Source organism: Lentinula edodes (genome assembly GCF_021015755.1).
Source record: "Lentinula edodes strain Le(Bin) 0899 ss11 chromosome Unknown C8R40scaffold_6, whole genome shotgun sequence".
Classification (NCBI taxonomy): domain Eukaryota; kingdom Fungi; phylum Basidiomycota; class Agaricomycetes; order Agaricales; family Omphalotaceae; genus Lentinula; species Lentinula edodes.
In genome coordinates, this window is record NW_025764312.1 from 140,455 (window position 1) to 162,671 (window position 22,217).

Below are 22,217 nucleotides of genomic sequence, written 5' to 3' on the forward strand. Positions count from 1 at the left end.
GGATATAGTTCAAAATTGAGCTCTTTTTAAGGGTTGAAGACCCTAAGGTATTGGTAAGGAAGTAAAATCGATTTGTCATGATTACAACCAAGAGATAGATGAGTAAGATTGGTGAGTAAGGTCTAAGATGATAGTGAGTAAGGTGCGAACAAAGAATATGTATCTTCCCGCAGAAAAGCTCTTTGTCAGCCTTTCCTTTACTCCTTTACTCGACACCATCCTCTCGGGATTTGGAGTCGTCAGCCTCACCACCTTGTTGCTCTCCAGGCGGAAGGATATCAACACTCGTCAAGCTTGGATTTTTTCCATCAAACACAGTGGCAATTTCTTCCAGGGTGTATCCCTTGGTCTCAACCATGTCTATAAAACGATAGGTTAGATAGTAATTCCACATGTTTTGATTAATCGAGAGAGACGACTTGCAGAAGTACACAAGCACCCATTGAATGACCACGAGCGGCATGTAGACAATGTAATACTTGTAACCAATCGCATCAAGGGCAATCGCATCAACCCAAGTGACATATGCACTCATGAGCTGTGAGACAGTATTCCAAACTAGGAGACCCTTGCTTCGCATTGAGAAGGTTTGCACTTCAGCGGGATCTAAGAAAGTCATTGTCGATGGAAGGACAAAAAAGAGGAGAATGAAAACGCACAGGAATATAGAACAGGGTCTACACGGAGATCAGTTCAAGCTTATACTGGCAAAGAAAACGAGGCTCACTAGAAGCGTTGAAGAAGCCGAGGTAGATCCAAACCAGCGCGACTCTATAATGTAGTCAACATCCACCTCTGATCAAATATTCTGAAGCACTCACGTCGCAACGCCTGCACGATTATTGTTCTCAGACGCGTTCGCAAATACACCGCTGTTATATATTCAGCCTCTATCACGCCCTCTGAACGAGACCGAATGGCTCAGGCTCACCTCGAAACACAAAGACCAACGAGACTGAGAAGAAGAGTCGGCCAGATAAAGAGCAAGATCTTTCTTCTCCCGACATACTTGCCAACATACACCGCTGCAATTTGACAGAACCAGGTAAACATGCTGAGCCCAGCCTGAATACCTGTTTGAGTAGTGGCGTCGGTAATGCCGACAAGGTCGAAAACAGTAGTGTCTGAGAAAGGCCAATTTAGTATATTGAACAACATATACCGCAACTAATTTGCGAGCTCACAATAGAAGTAGATGATTGACGCTGATAAATTATCATTGATCAGTCACGATTTAGAGGACGATAGAACTACTCACATCCAGAAAGCTATAATTCGTTAACTTTACCGGTCACTTGAGGATAATTTAGCCGAGGGACTCACGTTCGTCAAGAAAACCATCAATGCCGCCAACCCAAGGCGGTGGAGATTAGATCTTTTCTTCAAAATCGTGGACCACTTCTCCGCTTTCGCAGCTTGCTCTGTACGAATCGCCTCTTTCATTTCCTTGAATTCGAAACGGACAAGGGGGTCGTCCACATCCCCGTTCCCATGGTATTCCACCAAGAAGGCGTAAGCTTCCGCATCACGACCTCTGGCGAGGAGGAATCGAGGAGTTTCGGGCACAAATTGTACGGCAATCAGGATATAGAGTGCGAATGGGACTTGAATAATATAGGGAATGCGCCACGACCAGGATGAAGTGATGAAGCCTACGCAACCAAAATTGACCCAGGCGGCAATAACACTACCCAGAATCCAGTAAGAATCCTAAGACGGACATGAATATGAAACTAAAAATATTGAGGGCATTGATTCTCACCCATGACGCTGCGATAGCCTCCCTAGAGCGAGGATGGGTGATTTCTTGAACCACAATAAGACTGGTCATGAGGAAGGAGGCAAGGCCAAGACCGATTATAGCTCTGCCGGCGACAAAAACTGGGTCAAAAAGACGCGTTGTTAACATCGTAATCTATGGTTGAGTACAGCAGAAAATGAGACTCACGACCATATCCGTTGGCACCCGAAACGCCAGCGATACAACCAATCACTGAGCCAATGAGCATAGTATAGCCGTAAACTAAAAAATAAAAAATCATCGGTCCATACGTCATTACACCAACAGCAGAGTAATACACCTACATCGAATACCCCATCGCCTACCAAGATTCTCGTCGATGTAAGTGATGATAGGACCAACGAACAAGCCGCTGATACTTCCGATGGCGTTAAGAAGACCGAGTCGAACGCCATCAGGATATCCGAGATCAGCCTGCCAGGCATCCGAAGCTTGAAGACCGGATACGAGGGATCCGTCATCTGAAGGAGGAGGTTACTTGTCGGAAACGGAAAATGAGTTGAAGTACGTGCATCCATTGAGAACCATTCCGACGAAAATGATGCTCAAGAAGCTATAAACAATGTGTCAGTGCGGAGTCCCTTTGACCTTGCTCAAATTACCCACAAGTTGAGTTTTAACTGGCCCTTGTTTTGATACCATTTTAATCTATCGCTGGCATTCGATCTATCAGGTTTCGCGGATCATTAATATATCAGCATCGACCGCACAAGCTAACTACACTCACATTGTACGCCAATCCGACATGTTTGCTGCAACCTTGTGAGCACACGACAATATTAAACAACTAGCGACGCAGGCATTATCCTGATCCGCTCAACGGTATGATCTCAGCACAGGTCCATAGTAAGCTATGAACGAGGCACCCGTGTTGCTCTTTTTACCCCAGTCATGGCCTCTTTTTCAAAGAGACATGAAGAGTTTTATAACGTCCGCTCATTAGAGAGGCTAGACCAGCAAGCGTTACCCGTGTGAAGCGAATCTGCACATCGTCTTCATCAATGCTTGATGCGAGACTGACCTGATTCGTCAAAAAGTATAGTTGGACCTTGAAGCTTGAAGCTTGAAGGTGGATGGATGAGATGAAGGTTGCGCCCGAAGGATACAAGCGTGGGAAGAATCGCACCACTGCGACAGTAACTCTCAGTAAGCTCGAAATTTTTCGGAAGCTGTTTGTGTTTATTTATCTGCTGCTACCTGTTCTCTTCGGAACAGGGAAATTGTTGAGCCCAATGGGAATCTGGGCTCAAAAATCTCTTACATATGGCGATGTACAAATAACTTTTCGTACCTAAGTAGCTGTACCGGACAAAACCACGGCAATTTACAAAAGAGTTTAATTAACTTGTAAGGCTTAAATTTTAAAGCTTAAAGGCTACATATTTGGTGTGCATATCTATGCAAAGGCTTTCGAGCCTATCGAATGAGCAACGTTTCCATCCACAAAATCCCGGAGAAAAGCCCCCAAACTCTCTTCGGCCTCATGTCCTTGATCCCAAGTTTTGTCCATCATTTCGCCAAGACGCTCAAAGTTCGCTCTAATTGTACGTCCTTCTTCCCCTTCAATGCATCGAAGCACTGCTTTGAATTCTTCTCGCGCTGCAGAAATACTGAATGTAGGATACTCTGAACTGCTGTTGTCTTTGAACCGATATGGGACTCTTGTTCCCAATTTTCCAGTCCTGACCTCGATCAACTCGAAGCCTGCGTTATGTTGAACGGTCCTGGCCGCATTGTAAGGTTGGTCACCTGCGAAAGGCCAATAAATACTGCATCCGTTGTCAATATGACAGTGAACAGTGGCAGTCGATTAATGAAAGAACTTACACTGGAACTCGATGCGCCAACGCTTCCTGCGTGCTATTCCAGCCACCATGAGTGACAAACCACCCGGTAGCAGGATGGGAAAGTATTTTCTCTTGCGGAGACCACGCCATTTCCATACCAATTCCACTGTCCAAAATCAATTTCTTCTTCTCGTCTGAAATTTGTGCTAACGGAGAGGTATGCGCAAGAATAAATGGTTTACGGAGAGCGATAAGCTCGTCGATGATCGCCCAGAGCTTTTCAGGTTGCGCAGGCCAGAAAATTGTACCGAACGATATCTAGATTGAGTCACAGATAAGTGTCTCGACAAAAGAGCCATCAAAAGATACCTACGAAAAAAACAGACCGAGCCCCGAATGCAGATTGCATTCGATCTAAGAAAGAAATTACCTGTAGCTCCTTCTCGTCATGAGCTTGGGTGATTGGCATTGATTCTGACAGGGACAGAGGCCCTACAGAGTACCAAGCTTTCCCGATGGAATTGAGCCACTCTTTCGCGGCATTCATGGCCTCCGGTTCGTAGATAGAGGAAGACACACAAAATGTTCCATCCGTCATCCTCATGTATTTCTGCGCTGTTATGAAAAAGGTCTGATCTGACAAGTTTACCTTCGTGAATCGCGGGGTCGTAGTCAGCATATTTCGAACGTCAGCATGAGAACAAGGTTGTACCTCTTGTGGAGTCCACTCGTAGTCATACATCGCAGGTATTCCGGGTATACGTACTATCTCGCCCGACGAGAAACCGTCGTATATCTAAGTAGGGAACAGGTAGGGAATGAATTTCAAATCGTTGATGGAACATCAATGTAGTCGCCTACCTCCTTCGCTACTTCAGCATACCTCTTTCCGCTCAGGTCCATCTCGGCTTCAGCTTTGGGTGACAGATCTCCAACTCCGCCATACTTTTCTGGGCCAAACAGTCGCAGAGTAGCTCCCGCAGGGGCAGTCATCCATGAAAAAATCGAACATTTTGATCCTGCTATAGCCTGTATCGCATCGACAGCATAACCCGCAAAAGGCTGAATCGTAGAGTTTCAACGACAGCAGTTCCAAGGATAAAATGCAGACGAACATCAATAAGAGCAACAGTTGGTGGGGGAAGGCCGTGTATAATTAAGTTCGTTGTTTTGCAAATTAGAGGTTTAGAAGAATAAAGCGCTTCGAAAGCCGGTGCAAATTCAGCGAGGGGAATGAGTGGGTTCACGTCTTGTCCGTTGAGGTCAATGACACTATCGCAGTAGCAACAAATAAGCATCGACGTAACATACGAAAGGATTCAAGAGCGCACTTGATGCGTGAACGTATTGCTTCCAGCCGAGAAATTGTGAGCTTAGCTAGTTCACGCATGAACTTTTTGTATATCACTCCCCCAGTGATCAAGATGGTAAAAATCACATCTTCTCGCCTTTCGGCGACGCGTACGACAAAGGCACTGAGAGGTTTATATGCTCCTGTCAAGGTATCGAAAATATAGATCAGCGTCCATCGATCATCATGCTAGATAATGACGAGCATTACCCCATGCTGCAACGTTGTGTGCAACGATATGTTTCTGTACCATGATCAATGTGGTGGGCTTGCAAGTGTGCTGCAACGATTGTGTATCATGGAAGAGGGTTCTTAAGAAGGCTTCAAAATCCCCAAATTTCAAATCATTTCCGCAATTCAAAATGTAATGACTCCGAAGCCGTGGAAGAGGGTTCTAACTTCTTGAGAAGGCTTCAAAATCCCCAAATTTCGAATTATTTCGGCCATTCGAAATGTAATGAATCCGAAGCCGTGGACGGTTGGGTTGCTGGAAATGAGCGCCGAATACCTTTCGGAACGCGTGCGTTTGACTTGAAAGATGGACCACAGTTGTGGGGAATACAAAAAGATACAGCCTCGTCGGTTTCATGGTCATCGTCCTTGACAGAACGACTCCGATGGTTATTAGGATGCACAAAAGAACTTTCCCATTTGTGAGCAAGAGTAACATTTAATGTACATGATATTATGACTATAATAATGGTCAGATACACAAATACATATCGAATGGTCAAAGTATATTATCCCTGGCATCGAAGTAGAACACAATAGTCGTATCTCTACATCGAAACAGAGGCATAGCCAAAGCTGGTACCTTCTAATCCCCGTGCCACCAGGGTGAATTGTTGGGCAGCTTCTCGAGTCTTTTTTAATGACCTTGAACTAGACATAGAGTCAGAGATACTATTAGCTTATTAATTGAGGATCTACACACCCAGTTATGCTTTTCATGAATCGCTCTTTATCTTCCAGTGTCGCTTTGGACGACGTAAAGTTTTGCTGATGCCAAACCATGTATGAGTCAAGAACGAACGTAGTGGAAACTTAAGTCCCTACATCAAACAAGACTTCTTTCAACCAGACTTGACTCTCCTCTGAGCATCGGGTCAGCATTGTTGAGAGCATCTCAATGAGATTTTGGGTCACGCTGCGGGGCGCTTGACCCGCCAAACCGCTCAAGATGGCCTGCATGATCGCACGGCCATAGGTGGCGATAAATTGTTCTCGGTATGACGCGAGAGTTGCGTGAACGTATGAACGATGTATGAATGTACTCTGCCATTGCTCATTAGATTATATGAGGTAGGAAATCAGAGAAAACCGACCAGGAAGGTGCAGGCTGCGACTAATGAGTACCGTTCTTGTAGCGTCAAAGCACGTATCGTACATTGCATCAATGCTCCCAGTGCACCTAGAGGAAGAGTATAGAAGTTCCCAGTGAAATCTTGAGCGACCTGTGATGAATCAAGTTGAGTGGGTCCAGCAATCAAAGTTAACATAAACGTACCCTATCCAAGCATAGGAAAAATTCTTGGACGATGTCAGGATTCTATCACGCTCGAAGTGAGAAAGTATGGAGAATATTGTTGGATGAATTTACATTTTCCATTCCCCCAGGTGCCGCAAAAACCAACAGAGAGGAATTTAACAATACAGGTAAAACCCCAGCTACAACCAGCTTCGCTTGTTCCTCTGACTCTCTTTGAGCCTTCGCCCTTTGTTCCTCCTTTTCTGAATTCTTGCCTCGTATTGGCATGGGAGGTGGAGGACTCAATTGGTTGATAAGGATACCAGCCAGTGTCAGCCATGACGCGGTGGGTTGACGCTGTAAAGCAAAGCAGACGATTTCCAACAAAGGAGGCGCGGGCAGAGTTATGAGGGTAGCGTCAGACGGCAACGACGTTATTGATTTAACGAGGTCGTTGAGTTCCTGATACCTTGATTAAGCCATGAATTTTCCAAGTGACAATTCAACTTAACACACTTGAGTAATTTCCGCGTCACGGAACATATCAACACATCCACGAACAGCGTTGAGGATGCTTTCTCTCAACTGGACCATCCTGAGATCTTGTCGAGCCGCCTCTATTGATTGTATTTCCTTGTCATCCCCCGGCTCTTCATCCGACAGACCATCACCGAACGTGGATATTCTAGTAAGACCCCTTGCAATACCAGTAAGAGTCTCCAGTTGAAGAACACATATATCGCGAGCCCCCGCTGAAGCCTTTCACATAAAAGTCAATGACAGTTGAGCATAACATGGGATATTCATACCATGTTCTGTGATTGCAAGACCGAGAAAATTCTAGAAAGGATGGGACCAACAATAACCTGCGAAAGGAATCAACTATGTATGCAGAATAGCAATGATTGTACTTACCTCAACAGTAGGAATTGCATCCAGTGGAGGTAGAGCTTGTACCACGCTGGCTATTGACTCCATTACCTTGCTTTTCTCTGAGTCCTGATATACAAATTTTCTGTGACCATCTCATGTTTAACAACAACGTTGACGTACAGGTATCTGAGCTAATCCTGTATGCAGCTCGGCAAAAGCTCCGATTTGAGGAGCAAGAGCAGTTCTATTGGCATCACAAATATTCCGTAATGCTGATGCTGCTTGGAGAGAGAGCATCTGGTCGGGAAGAGCTTGCACAATAAATGAAATAGTTGACATAAGAAGTTCGGTCTTTGAAGGAGTGGTACGGTTGGACACAGCAAACCATGATGCATAAGCGCCTGAAAATCAGAAGTAAGTTCTACCGATGAAGCTTGAGATATTATTAGAATGGCACCAATGAGACCCAACATCGTTCGTCTGATTCGGATATTTCCTGTTGCAGGAAGCCGATTTAAAGTTTGCGGCGAGAAAAGGAGCTCTATTCGAGGCGTCTTTTCGTAATCCAACGCTTCTTGGATAGATGAGATACAATGTAAAGTGGCTTCAATGTCCTGGACGACCAAGTCTGTTAACGTGTGCTGATGGTGAAAAATGAAGATAAGAATTACCTCCCAACCTTGTGTTTGCTCCCTCGACCGAGATGCCAAACGATCCACGACATCATTGACGAAATACACGACCATATCGTCCCGAATAATATAATACCTGGTCAGAGGTCAGTTTAGTGATGCAAAATCGAGACGAGTTTTGAACGGACGCATTAATGAGAATGTCACCGACATCCCGCCGATATCTAACATGCAAGTTATTGATCAAAAAAATGGCAACCATACAAGAATTGACTAACACTACAAATTTATCTATTTGGTCTACGGAAAAAGATTCAGCATAAATGTGGGATATATGAATAATTCTTGTTCACAGACCTTTCGACCAGTTGTGACCTGATGAAGGCCAGGTTATCTTTCGCTTCAATACTTGGACAAGCTGAACATAAAGTGCCTTGGCTACCCCACTTTGATCCCCCATCTCTGATTGCTGAGATGCTTGGGTCTCCCCGCCATCAGGGAAGTAGAAATCGTTGTTCCATAATGCCTCCTGCAACATGTACCAGAACCCAAGCGTCATTTCGCTCACATCTTCGTCCACTCCATAAAATCCAGGAAAGCCGGTGTACGCAAGCAGTAACCTAAGGAATGTCTGGCACAGTTGACCCTTGGTCTTATTAAGGTCTACTGGGGAAACACCACCCGGAATCGAGGATGGGAGGAGAGTCACGGAAGCGGAGGACGCAATATTAGCGGCAAGATGGCTGGCGGAATGATCACCGAGAGCGGCGAGCAATTTGCACAGCGAATACGATACATCATCCGTGTATCCCGATTGGACCGTTGAATCAACGATGTTGGTACCAGTGAGATGTAGCCAAAGGAGGAGTGGTTCAGTCAATATTCTAGTGCCGGAACCATCAGACAAAGGTGATTTAGACATAATCTCTTGGAGGGTATCAGATGCAGCTACAAAGGTAGTATCGAATTCGGGATTGAGGAGGGTGATGATAGCTGGAATAAGTGGGGAAAATTCACTTTCGGTGAAATTAAAGTCTGAATTATAGGGCCACAACAGATAGATATTATTCACCTAGTTGGAAGGATTGACAACCACGACTGGAAACATTTCAAAGCCGATGAGAGTTCGTGAGAGGAAGCAACATTAACTGGTGACTCGATTGACGTTCTTATTGCTTGAATAACAAGAGGAATGGCATCGTTCATGCTTTGCTGCATGCGCGATCTGCACCGATGCGATAAGAATTGAGTTAAGACAGTGGAATGGGTAAGTACTTACTTACTGGGGCCCATTAGATCCGCCGTATCAACCTCTTCTGCGACGATGGAAAGAAAGTCCAAAATATATTCGGCAGATGCCCCGTTTCCAGACAAAGATGTGACACAATGCAAAATCCAATCAGGCCACCGCGTAGGATGTTGGGGTACCAATTTGAGTGCTAGTGACGCGAGCTTCGTTTTATATTGAGAACCAAGAACCGGACACCAGGTCAGAAGAGACGTACGGAAACAAAGAGTTTTCGCAAAATAACTTTGGACTTCCTGACGTTGACCGAGTGAGATGTGAGTTGTACAAGCAGATCTCTTAGTGGCTCCGCATGCTCTTGAGGAAAGGTCGCCCTGATACATTGGCGTGAGCAACATGAAGAGAAAAAGTACCGCCACTCACCAATCCCGTGCTATCTTAACCTGCGCACTTTGGACCAACTTCAGCTTCTATACAATCCATAAGAGGTCGCCCTGTACAGAACGTACGTATGTGCTCCGAAAAACTGGACATTTTCATCTTGGTGATTTAACAGGGGAATGACGAGGCCCCAGGCTTCCGGAAGCTTTTGAATGCTGAAAAGCTCCTGCTGCAAACGACGGAGTTCATCGTTGGATGTAGTGGGGTTAGGGACGCCATAAGCGTGCAAAATTAACTAGTAGCAATATCGTTCAATGGAAGAAAATCCAAGTGTTGCGACTAAAGCGACGACGAACTTGAGAGGCCCGCTCGATGTCGTGCAAAGGCAAAGATGGAAGGAAACTAACGTCCAGCATCTTTATGCACCCACGATGGATGGTGGTGGTATTTGATTAGAGCAACAAGGTATATAAAAGTCTTTATTTCCGAAAGGAATCTTTCGGCGCTAATATCTATGACTACTATGTACATACATCGATGATCATGCAAATTTCTTCAGCATCGCTAGAAAATCCTTTCTTGACTGCCCGTCGGGCACATCCCAAGCCTTGCTTATCGCGTTTGCAACGGCTTCAAAGTTCTTTCTGACTACAAATCCTTCCTCTTGTTTCAACTTCTCAACGATGCTCATGATCTCGGCCTTGGCTGACTCTGGCGTAAAAGCGGGAAGTTCCTTGCACTTGTAAGGGATTCGCGCTCCGACAGGTCCGGTCCGTACTTCAACAAGCTCAAAGCCTGCCTTCAGGGTCAACATGCGCATGGCGTTGTAAGGTTGGTCTGCGTGGAACGGCCAATGGATCCTGTGGGTTTGTAGAACATCAGCCGCAGAGATATAAACCTACCAGGGAAGACTTGACGCGACTCACAGAGGGACGCGGTGTATAAACGCTTCTGTCATGCTATTCCATCCGCCATGTGTAATGAACCAACCAGTAACTGGATGTTTGAGGATTAACTCTTGAGGTGACCACCGAAGCTCCATCGCAATTCCGCTGGCCTCTATTTTCTTTTTCATCTCATCCGGAAATTTCTGGAAAGGGGATGGATGAGAGAACAGGAACGGTTGCCGTTTTTCAATGAGACCATCAATCACAGCCCAAACGCGTTCGCTATCCTCAGGCCAAAAAACAGTACCGAAAGACACCTACGTAGTGGAAAGTATAGTCAGTTGATTTCACCACGTATTTTGAAAAACGTACATAGATAAGCGACTTGTCACCAAATTCTTCTTGAATCCTGTCTAAGAAAACATTCACTAGAACATTTGTATCGTTTTCTGTTTGAACGGATTTTGAGCTTTGGTTCCCTGTATCATGGATTGACAAGGGTCCAACGGCGTAGCAATCCTTGCTCATTGAAGTATACCACGCTTTAAGTGCCGCCACACCTTCTGGCTCAAAAGCATTTGCAGAAACACATATAAGTCCGTCAGCCTCACGGATATAAATCGAGCCGATCTTCTCTAAAAAGGCAGCAATAGGTAGAATTGGAGTCTATGTATTGGAGGTCAGCAAATCCAGCATTGCGCAAGGGAAAACGATAAACCTTTTGAGGGAACCATTCGTAGTCGTAAGAAGGTTCGATACCAGCGATGTTCACAACATTTCCAACGCAATCGTGCCACTTTGGGGAGAATTAATATCTTGGTCCAAGAATGACTAACAGATACATCGCAGAGGCTTACCCCAATCTGTTCCCTTTCAAGTAGCTTTTTCTTCATAGCCGCACGCCCTTCAACAGTTTCCAGCGTTGGATCTGCAACACCGCCAAGGTGGGCAGGTCCTAAAATTCGATATAAGGATCCCGCAGTCGCGGTCCACCACGCAAGGATACGGATACTGTCTCCGGCGATCGGTCGAATCGATTCAAACGCATACGCGGCAAATGGCTATGTGAAGATAAGGAAGTACGATAACAATCATAAAATAAGCGCTCACGTCTATGATAGCCAAGGTCGGAGGGGGAAGGCCATTGATAACTTTCTTTGTGGTGAGACAAGTTACGGAGCCTGAGGAGCACAGTGCTGCCAGACTGGGCGCGAAGGTGAGCAGAGGTTTCATGACATCAAAGTCTGGTCCAGCAATATCCATTATGCTACGCCAGTTAGAGAGGTTGCACTTGAAGACCAAGAGGAAGATACACACTTCAAACGTGGTTCGATAGCTGCGAATCTAGCTGGCTCCAATCGCTTGAACTCGTCCATGATTTTCGAATAAACGGCAGAAGCGGTAAGGTAAGTTATCACGACATCGGGCTGCTCTTCGAGCATTCGGACGACGAACGCACAAAGGGGCTTGTTATGCCCTAAACATATATTTAATATCATCAGACCTTCATCATTATGGATCGACGCACCCCATCCAGCTGGTATAGCGTGAACAACTACGTGTTTGTGTTTGCTGGCTGTTGAGTCCATCTTATGCAGGGAATGATAGGAAATACAAGGGCAACGAGGGCGACAATGACGGGATAATGATATGAAGGCTCAATTTATAGGAATCTGATCAAGACCAATTTGATTTTTGGGGGGGTACGTGCTGTACGTGGCCGTATACTTTTATTTCCGTGGAATTTAAACAACTTAGGTCCCCAAACAGATTGTCGATCATCGATCAGGCCTCAAATCGTCCGTTATTCGCACTGTTGCACACCTTATTATGTAGGTAGATAGCACGACTCGTATTTTTGGGGAAGGAAAGACTCATCGATAGATCGATACACGGCTTCGTCTGTGGATCCTGTGAGGCACTGGGGAGGTTCTGCAGGGAAAGCAAGGAAATACTATAGCTAGGCCCAGTCGTATCTACTGCAACAAATGCTCATCCAGAAAGATCATACACTACAGCGAGTGCAAAGGGAAAGTTATACAGCACAGGCATACAAAATACAGGATTCTATCAACAAGTACTGTCGGGTTATGCCTTGTTCTGTTCTCCGCAAAAAACATGATTTTCTTGTCTCCGCACGATCTTCAATGGTCTCGAGCTGCCAGTTCCGCAACGCCACCTATATGAGTTGACCTAAGCAAAGATCAATTGAGGTGTCTTTCGGGTAGAGAATGAAGAAGTTCTAAGAGAAGGTGATAAGTTAGGCAAGCTGTTCATACACGAGCCATCTGTATAGATTTCGAAAGGAGGAGATCGGCGGAGGCGCATATGACTCTAGTAGCTGTGAGTTAAGGGTCAAAGTGACGAATTTCATCCTGGAAAAGATCAATGTCAGTGATCACAGCCGCATCGAATGTGAGGTCTACAGAGGTCTACAGGGCTTGGAAGAGGGGCTATTCTCGAAGGGCAAAGGAACAAGTAAGTAGCTTGAGACGAGAATTGGAGGACATCTCGGGGCTCACAGATATTTCGGGCATGAAAAAGGCAGACAAGAAAGGCGTTGAGAATCACGACGGAAGGACGTTGCCAGAGAATAATCAGATGGACCAAGCGATTGCCTGCCTTTAGCCGGACGTTCCGAGTACGGCAAGATTTACATTTTCATTTCTCCCCAGCCGTCGTCGTTTGGTCAATAATGTACCATGAAACATCAGAGAGCTGTGTTCTAACCTGGTTCGAACTATACATTATGAATTTCTCGATCCTACTTGACATGGCCTAATTAAGAAATTATAGGAACTTCTTCAACATTGCTAGAAAATTCTTTCTTGACTCCCCGTCAGGAGCATCCCAAGCCTTTCCTACTGTGCGCGCAACAGCTTCAAAGTTTTGTCTTATTACGAGTCCTTCTTCCCCTTTTAACTTTTCAACAACGCTTAGAATCTCGGCCTTGGCTGACTCTGGCGTGAAAGCTGGTAGTTCATCGCATTTGTAAGGCATACGCGCTCCAACAATTCCAGTCCGCACTTCAATAAGTTCAATTCCTGCCTTTAGAGCCAACATGCGCATAACAGTGTAAGGTTGATCAGCGTGGAACGGCCAAAATATCCTGCAAAAATTGGGAATGAAGAGTAAAAGAAAGTGGATAGAAGAAGGACGCACATAGGGATGCAATGCGTGAAAGCTTCCTGCATGCTATTCCATCCGCCGTGGGTAAGGAACCATCCAGTGACAGGATGGGTAAGAATTAACTCTTGAGGAGACCAGCTAAGCTCCAGTGCTATTCCACTGGCATCAATTTTCTTCTTAACCTCGTTTGGGAAGTGCATGAATGGGGATGGGTGGGAGAACAGGAATGGTTGTCGTTTTTCAATAAGTCCGTCAATGACAGCCCAGACTCGATCATCTTGCTCAGGCCACCAAGCGGTCCCAAAAGACATCTTGTTAAGCTAGTTAGTAACCGGAAACGAGAGTCTGGATGAAAACTTACATATAAGAGTGACTTAGCACCGAATTCCTTTTGAATCCGGTTTAAGAAAGCCTCCACCAAAATATCTGTTTCACTCTTTGTCTGAAGAGGTTTCAAATTTACAGTGGGGGAATGGATGGACAATGGTCCAACAGTGTACCATGCTTTGTTCATTGAAGCAAACCACTCTTTTACCACAGCTTCAACCTCTGGCTCAAAAGAAGCAGCGGAAACACAAATGACTCCGTCTGCTTCACGAATGTAGATGGTGCCATTTTTTTCAGCTACAGCGGCTAAATTCGTGATCACAGTCTGCAAGTACAAGGTGAGGCGGCATCAAGCTCGATTAAGGTATCCAAAAAATCTTACCTGTTGAGGGAACCATTCATAGTCATAAGAAGGACCGATACCTGGGATGTTAACAACCTTCCCGACGAATTCATGCCACTTTAATAGAGATTAGAGACTCAGCTCGAAGAATGAAAAGATATAGTCACTACTGTTACATACCTTGATATGTTCTCCAGCAAAAATCTTTTCCTTCATCTCTGCACGTCCCTCACTGGTCTCGAGCGCCGGTTCCGCAACGCCACCTAGGTGAGCTGGCCCAAGCAGTCGAAGCAGAGATCCGGCATTTGAAGTCCACCAAGCAAGAATAGAAACCCTTTGTCCAGCTGTTTTGCGAATGGATTCGAACGCATACGGAGTAAAGGGCTATAAAGGCGGATTATTTTTAGAATCATGAAGTCAAAGCATTGACCTGGCTCCTACGTCTATAATGGCCAATGTTGGGCGTGGAAGACCATTGATGGTTTTCTTCGTAGTCAGGCAAGTGACATGACTTGAAGAGTAGAGCGCTTGGAAATTGGACTCGAATGTATCCAATGGTTTTAGAAAATCAAAGTCTGGTCCTGCAATGTCAATGATACTGGATAAAATCAATACTGTCTCTACAAAAGCTGGTATAGTAGAGTGAACACACTTCATACGTGATTCAATAGCTGCGTATCTGGCTGGTTCCAAGCGCTTGAGCTCGGCGATGATTTTGGAGTAAATGCCAGAAGCAGTGAAATAAGTCACCACAATTTCTGGATGGTCTTCGAGTATATGGACGACAAGTGCACAGAGGGGCTTGTTGTGACCTAAACAGTGAATCACATTCAGGAATTGTAAACTCGAAATTGAAGAATTTATGCACCCCATGCAGCTGGCATGGCATGAACAACTACATGCGTGATGTTACTGGCAATGATAGAACCCATTGTGATGAATGGGAAGAAACTTGAAAAACTTAGGAGTGGAGCACGAATGGGCGATGAAAAAACATCATAGTTTTGTGATGCATTTATATGATTTGGTGTACCCAATTGATCTCGAGACAACGAGCGCGATATTCACACTGCATTTCGTCCGAACCTGGGCAAAAGACGTCAATATTCAATTCTAAATTGGGTGGAAATGTTTGAGGAGGCAAGGGCGCTCGCGCGCCACAAAATAATACCATAGCAAGGACTTACTGCAGTGGTACTGACACGTTGCTTATCCCAGCAAACTTGCAACTGAACGGTGTTTCCGATGAACCGTGCAGGGGATTGAAGAAGTATCTAACCACGTAGCTCCGTTTGTGAAGGCAGTGTAGTAGAAATCTTTAGAGCCGGCAGGCCAACCGCCAATTCCTGAGCGCTATTTATTTTATCTAAAATAGTTAATGATTCCTCCAAGTACCTCCAAGTACCCATCAAGGACTGAGCCAATGGGCATCCCACACGATTCACGAAACTCTTCTGCCATATCCTCAAAATCATTGATTGATCATGGCGTTATGCGACTAAATAGAAGAGTATAGAAACTTCAATGCAGAAAAACGTATGAGAAGCTAGATATACATTCATATGATGTGGTATGGTATGTTTGAAGTATGTTCATCACTGGTTCATCATGTACTCCCTTTTTCTATCATACAGGTCCGTCAGTGTATGATACATATGTGTGTGATATCATACATATTATACAATCAGGAACTTGCTGATGGGCCCCAGTTGTTCCTATGAATAGTTGCAACCCAGTCCTCTCAATGTTCACTCGCATCCCAGCGATGCAGATGTGTGATGTATATGATGAGATATGATGTGTGCTAGCGGGTGCCAGATTACAACAAGCTACAGTGTTGTGGATAGCCTCCTCGAAATCATAAATTAGGATACTTTTTTGAGAGTTTCATCAACTCGACGGTCTTCGTTTTCGTGGAATATTAATAGATTTGTGAATACAGATCTCCCCAGGTCCTTCGCGAGCATCCACATAATCAGATAACTTTCTCGCCAAATGATAGTGACGCGGAATCTGAGGGAATCTGGCGTGACTTGGCAAAAACATTATTCGATGATGACACTATGAAAGTCTTCTAAAACGGCTGAAGACCCTCAAAACTGCTTTGAATGAATGGATGTTATTGTAGGCGAGGCACGTGGTGATATCACGTCAGGTCAAAGCGAGTTATATCAACTCATCACACTTAAATTCAATCCTTAAGTGGGAGGTGCGAGTGAGTGTTACTGTGCGCTCAGGAGATGAAGTTAGACAACGTGAACCTAATCCAGCTCTCTGCAATCTCAATAATTGTCCGACTGAATTAGCTCAAGATGTAGGCACTTAAGCCTTTTGCCCATGTATCTTGAACTCAGTGCCCTCTGTCACTACAGCCTCATTGAAAGTAAATGAATGTCTGGAGTGACCAGGTATAACGAAATGGTTACTGAAGTCAAGTAGATGTAGCTAGATCCAGGCTAGATCCTAGGTGAAATATGAGTACTTGTCTCTCTGTGATCAGCTCAATCTTTCAGAGGTTTCTGAGAAATGAATCAATGTTAAAGATGGTGCAACTTTCCCACAGGTTTTTGCACTTCAGATATATCATTCCCGAGACTATCGCGGATGTGAGTAAAAGCAGTAGGTTCTGATGATCAATAGTTTGAATGAGATCTTACCTAGTATGAGTACCCATCGAGGCCTTTCGAATGGTCACCGACTTGTTCTCGCGTACTTGGTCCTCCTCCTGGCCTTTTCCTCCATCGTCAATTGTTTCTTGCGTTGTGTGGCACTGATATTAGTTTCATCTCGGTCTTCCCTCTCCGACTGAACCAGATAGTTTCCAATGCACTCCTCCATTTTCAGCTGCACAAAGGAAGCCACATCAGATTCGACCACTTTTTGATTTACATCGTGGAAATCATTTGGAGATATCCGCCACTCGAAATCGAATCCCCAGCCGTGAGCGACAGAGAAATTCTCTTCGTTTGTAATTGCCCCTTTCTCATTGGTGACAAACAAAGGACGAGAAAGGGTTTGTAGATTAGAAGAAGCAGCCAGAAGACCGCCTTCCTCTCTCCACCACCTGACAAAATACGTAGCCGCCCGTGAGAGGTCCAGCTCCGCACCGCGTTTGATCATCCCCATCCGTTGAGCAATTTTGGACAAAAATACATCCAGATCAATTATTGGCTGTGTACCCTCCGGTAACAGTGTCAAGTAGGCTGGCGCTAGGATGGAACGAGGTAAAGTTTGAGAAGGGTGAACAGGGATGTGAATCTTACAAATAGGATCTAACACGTTGAGACGGTAGAGCAAATACGAAGCCAAGGTATCCATGTCGTACAGACCTTCCTTGATACCAGCTGAGAAATGTAATGGAATCAATAGAGGATAAATGCTTCCTAGGTGCATATGACGGGCCCGTCTGCGTATATGTGTTACGTACCTATTAGGGCTAATTTGACACCTCTTTCGGCTCCACTAGCCCCCTGGCCGAGGAAAGGAAGCATAACGCCCGGTGTATCGAAGGCATACACCAAGGGGTCTAACGAAAGCTTCAGTCTGGTAGATATTGCCTGGGTTAGGCCGGGTTGAGCGGAAGTTTTGAACGCCTTCGGAGTCTCTAATGCCGCAGATGAAGGGCATCGTGTAAGACAAATGAAAAAGGTGTGGTTGGAAAGAGCAGACAAACCACGACTTTGTCAATTTACAGAAAAATGGGGGAAAATGCGATTGACTCACTTCCTTTGATACCCATACTTCTGAGGGCATTCAGTAGAGTGGATTTACCAACGTTAGGCATGCCAATGACCAAGACATTAAGTTCCGGAGTATGAGGATACCTACGGGCTATATCTGAAATGGCAATGCTGATCAGCATCGAATTCCGATAGAATGAAGTATGCTGAGGCGTGAGCGGTTCAGCTTACCCACCTACCAATGTCTTATTGAGGTCTCGTATATCTCGAGGCCTATGCCACGAAGCAAAGATGATTTGCTGGTCCGGGCACTTTTTCGTCATTGCGAGGCGAAAAGGCTGAGAAATGAAAAGAATATGAAAACGTTCCAACTTTCAAAAGACGTAAATAGACATGAGCTTACTTCCATTCCCCACTCAGGTACTAGATCCCTTTTGTTCAAAACAACTAAGCGTTCACATGGACCAGCATTGATTATCCTGCGTGTTGGGTCATTTGCATCCCAGCCACGCTCAAGTCTCCATTTCCTAAGAGCAGCTAGTACAAATCAGTATTTGTGACTATATCATAAAAGCGATATCGAGCGGAACCGAGAATGAAAAAAGCCACTGTGAACGAAATGCATGTACAGAGACTACTCAAAAGAACTTTTACCCACCTTCCAATGATTTGTTGATGCTAGTTAAAGGAAGACGCGAGTCCCTGATTTCGATAACTACGTCTGTACGAGTAAGTAGAGAAGGGAGCATTCGAGTGAACTTCATCATGTGTCCCGGATACCATGATGGCGGAGCAGGAAGCAAAGGTGACGGAATGTGGATTATAGCCGCCATTCATCCCGCTTCTAAACTGAGTGTGAACGCTCAAACTTGGAGTGAAGAAGACAAGTTAATTCCCGAATGACTTTTCCTGAACCAGACTTTTTGAATGAGGGATACAAGAATAAGGTTTCTCCACCTGCAGTACGTGTCGATCTGTGGGCTGTATGAAGCTGCGAACATTACAATCCTTCGTCTGAGTATAACGCAGAACAGCAAGGACGAGCACTCACAAAACCGGCCTTCGAAGTTGGCCGTCAAGCACAAAAGCCTTAATTACAGTTTGTTCGTGTTTGGCGCCAGGATTTTCTATTTTATGTATCATGATCGACATGCAAAAAGCCATTGACCAGGGTTACAACATTGGGCAATCGACTTACCAACTATATTAACTATCTACAGATCTATCTAATGACACCCATGGACACCGTAAGATTGCAGTTGATAATTGGAACTGATCATTGCCCGATATCCTCTAGTGATAAGCCCAAGGAAAGTTATAGTGGTAGATAAGACCAAACTGGGGAAAGAAAGCCCAAGAATATACGAGCACAAAACACGAGGAGATAGGTGATGCGACTAGAGGCCAGGTTGAAAGATAGGACATGGAGGATAGGACAGATTGGGAATGCATAGAACCTACACAAAGCAAAACGAGAACAAGCATGATAGTAAACAGATAATCGTGTTAAACAATGATCAGTGCATGGGTAGAATATATTCTCATGGCAGGAAGTTAGGACATCCTACTATCTATCAGGATCAAAAAATTGAGAATTATTGAACGGTTGGAACTCAGGGAATCAGCTTACAATTAGACCCAACCATCCTTGCCGACTCCAATAGCATCGAAGTTCTTCCCACTCCGAGTACGCCGCTCCTGAAGGACAGGGACTGCGTCTAGGTTGATCAACTTTTCTGATGGCGGGGGAGAGCCTTCAACCCATCCTTTCCATCCCTTCCTAGCCGCTGGGCGCTTTTTCCTAACACGAGGTTCTGACAGAGGCATATGAAGAATTTCCTCGTCATCATCTGGTGTCCGAGGCCTCTTGGATGATGTCCTCGAGGTGCTGGAAGAATTCGAAGGTCCAGGTGTAGAATATGGCGACGAAGGGAGCGGGGGCGGAGATGGCGGTGCCACCGACTCTGATGGTTTCCGGGAACACGTCGCAAACTGGATCGTAGGTCGTGAAGCCCAAGCCTGAGTAGGCGCAGATATTGGTAATTGAATGAGACGCATTCCACTTGTACTTGGGCCTGGCGTCGCGTTATTGCCAACTCCGGCGCCGTCCGCGGGTATTCCCATCGCTTTTAATCTCTTTCGTTCCCTTTCGCGTTCCCTTTTCTCTCTTTTCTCTTGCTTCCTAATTCTTCTTGCCTCTTCATCCTTTTCTACAGGGTAATAAGGCGGTACGCCGTTGAGCAGTGATGTCAGTACATCGCGAGCAGGCTTGACATCGAAGGCGCCAGCCATTACAGCAGTCGCGCTGCGGCGCATACGCTTTGCTGGATTGTGAGCTGGTCTTTGGTAGGGCAGATTTAGTGCCATCGCGATAAAAATGGGAATGGAAAGATGGGGGTTGGAAAGAAAGAGATGGCAGTGGAGTAAGGCGGCTTGTTATACTTTTACGGCAGAAAGTCAACCTGCATCAACAAAATCAAAGCACGTGTCAAAGGAACGCGCAGAACTTTCCATTCCTCTCAAGTCAATTGACCTCAAAAAGTTTCAAGATCGACCCGAGCTAGCCCTTGTACGCAACAATCTATCTCCATTAGTTCTTTTGTACTTCCCGCGCCAACCTCTCCATTTGAGGTACCTCTACAGGTTTGCCTTATACTCTATCTCATCCGTGGGACTTAATTTGACTCCGTCCGACTCAATCTTCCGCACCTCTCCCATGTTTTCTCTTATTCCTTTCATTGACGGCACAGCTTTTCCCTTCTAGGTTAAGCACCTCAGTTCGGCCTTGTGCGTACAGGCAGGTCTTTTCTCACCACATTTTAATCTTTTACATAGATGATCGACCAATCATATTTTTTCAGAAGCAAGCAAACAATATACAGTCCGAATCTTGATCCCCAAATCGTTTTTCCGGATCTTTCCTGCACAGTAAGAAAAGGCCCTTTGACACTTATCTGTGGGAGTCACGATGAATCAAATTTTAACAGCATCTCACAAACCTGGTCCTTCCATTTCAATGATCAAGATATGAAAAGAAGTCTTCTAAGTTCTATTGTCACTTCTTCTCTGTTCCTTGTACTTGAACTCGAACTTTTCCGCTACCTTGTAATATTTAACTACTAACAAAGGACGTTGCCCAGACGACTAAAAACAAGGAAGATAAAGTATCAGTCCAAGACATACATCATAAACTGTGATGATCCTCTGACACGATTCTTTTCGAGAGCGTCTACTCTTAAATATGATTCTTGAACTTGTATCCTTCATCCTAGGCGCCAGTGTTTCCCGTTTCCAAAAGCCCAACTCAGGCTCATCGTTTCAGTCACTGCAGCTGTATCGCCACATCATCAAGTAAATGTCATTTTCGTGGAACCATATCGACTCGACTCCTCTTGGCTACGGACTTACTTACTTTGCGGCCTTACAAACTACATGATGCGGTTGGGCATATGTGTGTTGCACTTTCGAATTCATGTTTCCTCGTGTGACTATTTCTTCCAAAAATCGAATGACAGACACCTTCAGAGACCTGAGTGTATTCAACCTTGAGCCTTCCAATTAAGACTCCTCCTACCCCTCATTCTGGCGGTCCAAACTGGTTCTGTGGATATTGTAAGAACGTGCATCTATTTCGAGTTGTGATCTCGGACTCGTGCTAGCCTCTGCCAGAACTTGCCCAATGCCCACGTGCAAAATAACCTTCTTACCGGCTTAATCATCGTACCGCCTCCACTTTCTATGACCTGACGCACCAGGATTCTGGTGGGGCCAAGTCCCCAGTAAGTAGCCGAACAAACCTCTTCACCGAAATCTGACTCTGCCTCGTATTTATTACCATTTCCAGGATCTACAGCGAACGGCCAGTGTATCTCTTGCCCATTTCCTTTCTATGTTCACTTCCATACTGTCATTCCGCAACATTGCATTATGACTATCGGCCAGTGGAGAAAGAATCCGTTGTTTCGGAGCTATACCTGCCTGGTCTAATAGGGTGCCAGTGTGTCGTAACTATCCTCGTTCTGGCGTTTATCATACAACAATAAAGTCACGGAATCGGTATTCCGCGGCACATTACAGGGGCACAGAACATTTGCAGTACCATATGCAGTAACATGTGCAGTAGTCCTGCAGCGACATATGCAGTGACATGCAGTAGCACTGCAGTTACTCAAATATATATGTAAATAGATGATCCTCCACTGTACAAAATATATCCCATTATATAAATGCTTTGTATGACAATAACAGGGAGTATAATGGCCTGTAGGGGCTGAATTGATATGTGAATATTTGATTAAAATTGGATAGTGAT

At 45.1% G+C, this 22,217-nt stretch overlaps 7 protein-coding genes across 7 annotated transcripts; all 7 read right to left on the reverse strand.

Annotated features, from left to right (window-relative positions):
* Positions 1–205: 205 nt before the first annotated feature.
* Positions 206–2,947, reverse strand: C8R40DRAFT_1235018 (putative hexose transport-related protein; the record flags this gene model as incomplete). The annotated part of the gene is made up of 14 exons (XM_046233375.1): positions 2,529–2,947; positions 2,408–2,467; positions 2,314–2,354; positions 2,086–2,262; positions 1,949–2,023; positions 1,763–1,881; positions 1,324–1,710; positions 1,259–1,268; positions 1,185–1,205; positions 932–1,124; positions 822–872; positions 728–771; positions 660–677; positions 206–606 (listed from the first exon to the last, which is right to left on the reverse strand). Exons 1-14 carry the CDS (start codon positions 2,546–2,548, stop codon positions 206–208), a joined length of 1,617 nt encoding a protein of 538 aa, XP_046089533.1. The 5' UTR covers positions 2,549–2,947.
* A 250-nt stretch (positions 2,948–3,197) lies between these two features.
* On the reverse strand, positions 3,198–5,192 carry C8R40DRAFT_1167178 (UDP-Glycosyltransferase/glycogen phosphorylase; the record flags this gene model as incomplete). Its single annotated transcript, XM_046230968.1, has 8 exons — positions 3,198–3,570; positions 3,629–3,906; positions 3,962–4,237; positions 4,301–4,384; positions 4,450–4,650; positions 4,704–4,860; positions 4,920–5,082; positions 5,150–5,192. 8 exons carry the CDS (start codon positions 5,190–5,192, stop codon positions 3,198–3,200), a joined length of 1,575 nt encoding a protein of 524 aa, XP_046089534.1.
* A 383-nt stretch (positions 5,193–5,575) lies between these two features.
* On the reverse strand, positions 5,576–10,008 carry C8R40DRAFT_1263272 (armadillo-type protein). Its single transcript, XM_046233859.1, has 21 exons — positions 9,896–10,008; positions 9,668–9,834; positions 9,582–9,608; positions 9,418–9,532; positions 9,192–9,364; positions 8,985–9,137; positions 8,270–8,928; positions 8,191–8,212; positions 8,101–8,136; positions 7,952–8,048; positions 7,738–7,894; positions 7,461–7,681; positions 7,323–7,406; positions 7,217–7,273; positions 6,924–7,166; positions 6,540–6,869; positions 6,447–6,488; positions 6,265–6,393; positions 5,996–6,214; positions 5,874–5,938; positions 5,576–5,821 (listed from the first exon to the last, which is right to left on the reverse strand). Exons 1-21 carry the CDS (start codon positions 9,953–9,955, stop codon positions 5,719–5,721), a joined length of 3,159 nt encoding a protein of 1,052 aa, XP_046089535.1. The 5' UTR covers positions 9,956–10,008; the 3' UTR covers positions 5,576–5,718.
* A 72-nt stretch (positions 10,009–10,080) lies between these two features.
* Positions 10,081–12,015, reverse strand: C8R40DRAFT_1167180 (uncharacterized protein; the record flags this gene model as incomplete). The annotated part of the gene is made up of 8 exons (XM_046230969.1): positions 10,081–10,399; positions 10,466–10,743; positions 10,799–11,092; positions 11,145–11,222; positions 11,284–11,487; positions 11,537–11,693; positions 11,744–11,903; positions 11,955–12,015. The coding sequence occupies 8 exons, from the start codon at positions 12,013–12,015 to the stop codon at positions 10,081–10,083; spliced, it is 1,551 nt and encodes a 516-aa protein (XP_046089536.1).
* Positions 12,016–13,108: 1,093 nt separating this feature from the next.
* On the reverse strand, positions 13,109–15,610 carry C8R40DRAFT_1089639 (uncharacterized protein). The gene is made up of 9 exons (XM_046227443.1): positions 15,413–15,610; positions 15,094–15,311; positions 14,878–15,037; positions 14,667–14,823; positions 14,406–14,609; positions 14,265–14,342; positions 13,917–14,207; positions 13,589–13,866; positions 13,109–13,535 (listed from the first exon to the last, which is right to left on the reverse strand). Exons 2-9 carry the CDS (start codon positions 15,155–15,157, stop codon positions 13,217–13,219), a joined length of 1,551 nt encoding a protein of 516 aa, XP_046089537.1. The 5' UTR covers positions 15,158–15,311; positions 15,413–15,610; the 3' UTR covers positions 13,109–13,216.
* A 1,306-nt stretch (positions 15,611–16,916) lies between these two features.
* On the reverse strand, positions 16,917–18,738 carry C8R40DRAFT_1038225 (P-loop containing nucleoside triphosphate hydrolase protein; the record flags this gene model as incomplete). Its single annotated transcript, XM_046223738.1, has 7 exons — positions 16,917–17,434; positions 17,489–17,569; positions 17,653–17,829; positions 17,949–18,062; positions 18,141–18,243; positions 18,309–18,442; positions 18,564–18,738. 7 exons carry the CDS (start codon positions 18,736–18,738, stop codon positions 16,917–16,919), a joined length of 1,302 nt encoding a protein of 433 aa, XP_046089538.1.
* A 799-nt stretch (positions 18,739–19,537) lies between these two features.
* Positions 19,538–20,272, reverse strand: C8R40DRAFT_1066903 (uncharacterized protein; the record flags this gene model as incomplete). Its single annotated transcript, XM_046225832.1, has 1 exon — positions 19,538–20,272. One exon carries the CDS (start codon positions 20,270–20,272, stop codon positions 19,538–19,540), a length of 735 nt encoding a protein of 244 aa, XP_046089539.1.
* Between the last annotated feature and the right edge of the window lie 1,945 nt (positions 20,273–22,217).

Coding starts and splice junctions, on each gene's coding strand:
- C8R40DRAFT_1263272 (XM_046233859.1), bottom strand. CDS start 9,955: ATGCTGGACGTTAGTTTCCTTCCATCTTTGCCTTTGCACGACATCGAG. Junction 7,682..7,737: donor AACGATGTTGGGTCTCATTG/GTGCCATTCTAA, acceptor TCTGATTTTCAG/GCGCTTATGCATCATGGTTT. Junction 6,489..6,539: donor CACCTGGGGGAATGGAAAAT/GTAAATTCATCC, acceptor CGAGCGTGATAG/AATCCTGACATCGTCCAAGA.
- C8R40DRAFT_1089639 (XM_046227443.1), bottom strand. CDS start 15,157: ATGGGTTCTATCATTGCCAGTAACATCACGCATGTAGTTGTTCATGCC. Junction 14,824..14,877: donor GCTATTGAATCACGTATGAA/GTGTGTTCACTC, acceptor GATTTTATCCAG/TATCATTGACATTGCAGGAC. Junction 14,208..14,264: donor ATGAATGGTTCCCTCAACAG/GTAAGATTTTTT, acceptor TTGTACTTGCAG/ACTGTGATCACGAATTTAGC.